The 1,947-nt window shown below is 41.9% G+C and overlaps 1 protein-coding gene across 1 annotated transcript in view; it reads right to left on the bottom strand.

Annotated features, from left to right (window-relative positions):
• The window catches only part of rag1 (recombination activating 1), a 6,957-nt gene extending 5,453 nt beyond the window's left edge, over positions 1-1,504 (bottom strand). Inside the window, exons 1-2 of the mRNA XM_014005535.1 lie at positions 1,420-1,504; positions 27-383 (exon numbers count right to left, since the gene is read on the bottom strand). Coding sequence (XP_013860989.1) covers positions 27-361 — 335 coding nt within the window. The 5' untranslated portion in view covers positions 362-383; positions 1,420-1,504. The remainder of the gene's footprint in view (positions 1-26; positions 384-1,419) is intronic.
• Positions 1,505-1,947: the final 443 nt, after the last annotated feature.

Raw genomic sequence — 1,947 nt, 5'->3', positions numbered from 1 at the left:
TATATATATATGAGATTAGTAATCACCTGAGATGGTTCATATGAGTGTCCATTTCTTGTAACTTCAGATCCACTCTTCTGCCAGGGCCATCCACGTTTTCTTTGCTTTTTCCCCCCAGGCACAGTTTCATAACGCTCACTGGACCCGCATCATGATCCGTCTCTATATTTGGAACTGTAGGAGGTGAGATTCCTAATGAGGCTCCTATCTCAGGCTGTGTTTCACTGGGTAGAGGTGCCTTCTCCATGGACTTCACCCTAAACAGCTTAAACTTCCACTGAGAATACTTAGAGTGGGGATGGTGAAGCTCAGCAGGCATGAAGGATCTGGGACCATCTGTCTCTGGGCTTTCTGCCGCCATGATGAAAATAAGATTCTAAACCCTYGAGAGAGAGAGAAAAGGAGAGGGAGAGATTCATATGATCTACTGCAAAAGCTTTAAAATAATTCCAGCTGCCTGTGGAAAAAAATGGATACAGAGAAAAGACTTGAGGGTTCAAATCTCCTATTAGGATTTGGACTTGTGTGTTCTCGGTGTTGAGCCAGTCACACAATTTAAAAGCACTGCTGGATTCCCATTGAATTTATCCATCATACATTCTGAAATCTTATTGAACAGAGGGTAATAAGCCTTGACCTAGAGGGTTGTATTATACCATAAGTGGCATTTAGATCTTGTGTAAAATGGATGAATCAAGTACAAGAAGATCAATACAACACCCAAATTTTCCTTTCTCTGGTCTTCAAACTCATCATTCCTGCAGCCTCCATGTCTCTTTTTATTTCTTTTTTTTTTGACACATTGAGTTTTCTAAGTAGAAAATCTTATCCCTGCAAGGCTGTCAGTCATTTATGTTAGTCYTTTTCTTGGCGGCTGAGAGAATTGGAGCCCTGGGAGGCTGCAACTGGCATTTAAAATGTAAGGAGAAGAAATCAGAGACATAGCTAAATTATTTCATAACACATTGACCAAACAGAAGCAGAAAAGAAAACAAGAAAACCATTATATTGAATAAGCATAAAAAAAGACAGCTTTARTCGATTCAGAAATTGTATTTCACCCGGCAAGTACACTCATGACACAGTACAGGTAAAATCAATCCTAATGCTGCTCTGATGGACCTTATTTCATCTCCTCCCATACAGGCTTGGTTCTATCACCAGTTCTGACAATAAGACAGTCAAACAATCTCAGAAACTATTATGTCCATTTTAGCCTTACCACTTCACAGCTATAGCAGGCACACCGTAGAATCTCCTGTCTATCCATCTTTTAGTGTTCTCACTACGTTTTCTCCCTCGGAGGCTGGAATCTGTCCGTCTACTTTATTTCCTAGATCTATGTCTGCTTCACGGGCTCAACTCTCATCTGAGACAAACAGCTGAGCCTGTATGCATCTGTGTCAGCTGGGCTCTTACCTTGTTTTTTTTCTTGTCTCAGCTGGCATCAAGCTCCCTAGGGAGCCCTTTCTGCATGGGAGCACAAGGGAAGCCCTGGAGCCAGTCCCCTTCACACTACATGCATTATTCTGTTTGAGAGAGGCAGTTTGGAGCTTCTGTGAACAGGAGCTGTGGTTTCCTACAATGGGYTTGCTTCGTGGTGGGTTGTATTTATACCCTTTCAAGGATGGAATCCCAACAGTCAACCCTTGCCACCTGATAGAAGCAGCTGACAAAAGGGGAGAAAAAAACAACAAGGTCAACCCCAAAGAGCAGTTGCAACAGTTGCATGTACAGAATCCAGCAGCATACCCCAAAACAAACAACTTTTTTTTTTACCACAACACACTGATCCTCTGCTCCTCAGATCCATCTGCAGGCTCACCTCATCCAGGTGGCTGCACTGAAACACTGTTCAACTTTTGAAAACGACAGATTGTGCAGAAACACAGATCATATAAGTGATCCATAAAAAAGGAAAGGTAAGTATTTATGTAAAATTGTTAA

The sequence above is a fragment of the Austrofundulus limnaeus genome, unplaced genomic scaffold (assembly GCF_001266775.1).
Source record: "Austrofundulus limnaeus strain Quisiro unplaced genomic scaffold, Austrofundulus_limnaeus-1.0 Scaffold31, whole genome shotgun sequence".
Taxonomy (NCBI): domain Eukaryota; kingdom Metazoa; phylum Chordata; class Actinopteri; order Cyprinodontiformes; family Rivulidae; genus Austrofundulus; species Austrofundulus limnaeus.
This window is presented reverse-complemented; position numbering and strand designations above follow the sequence as displayed.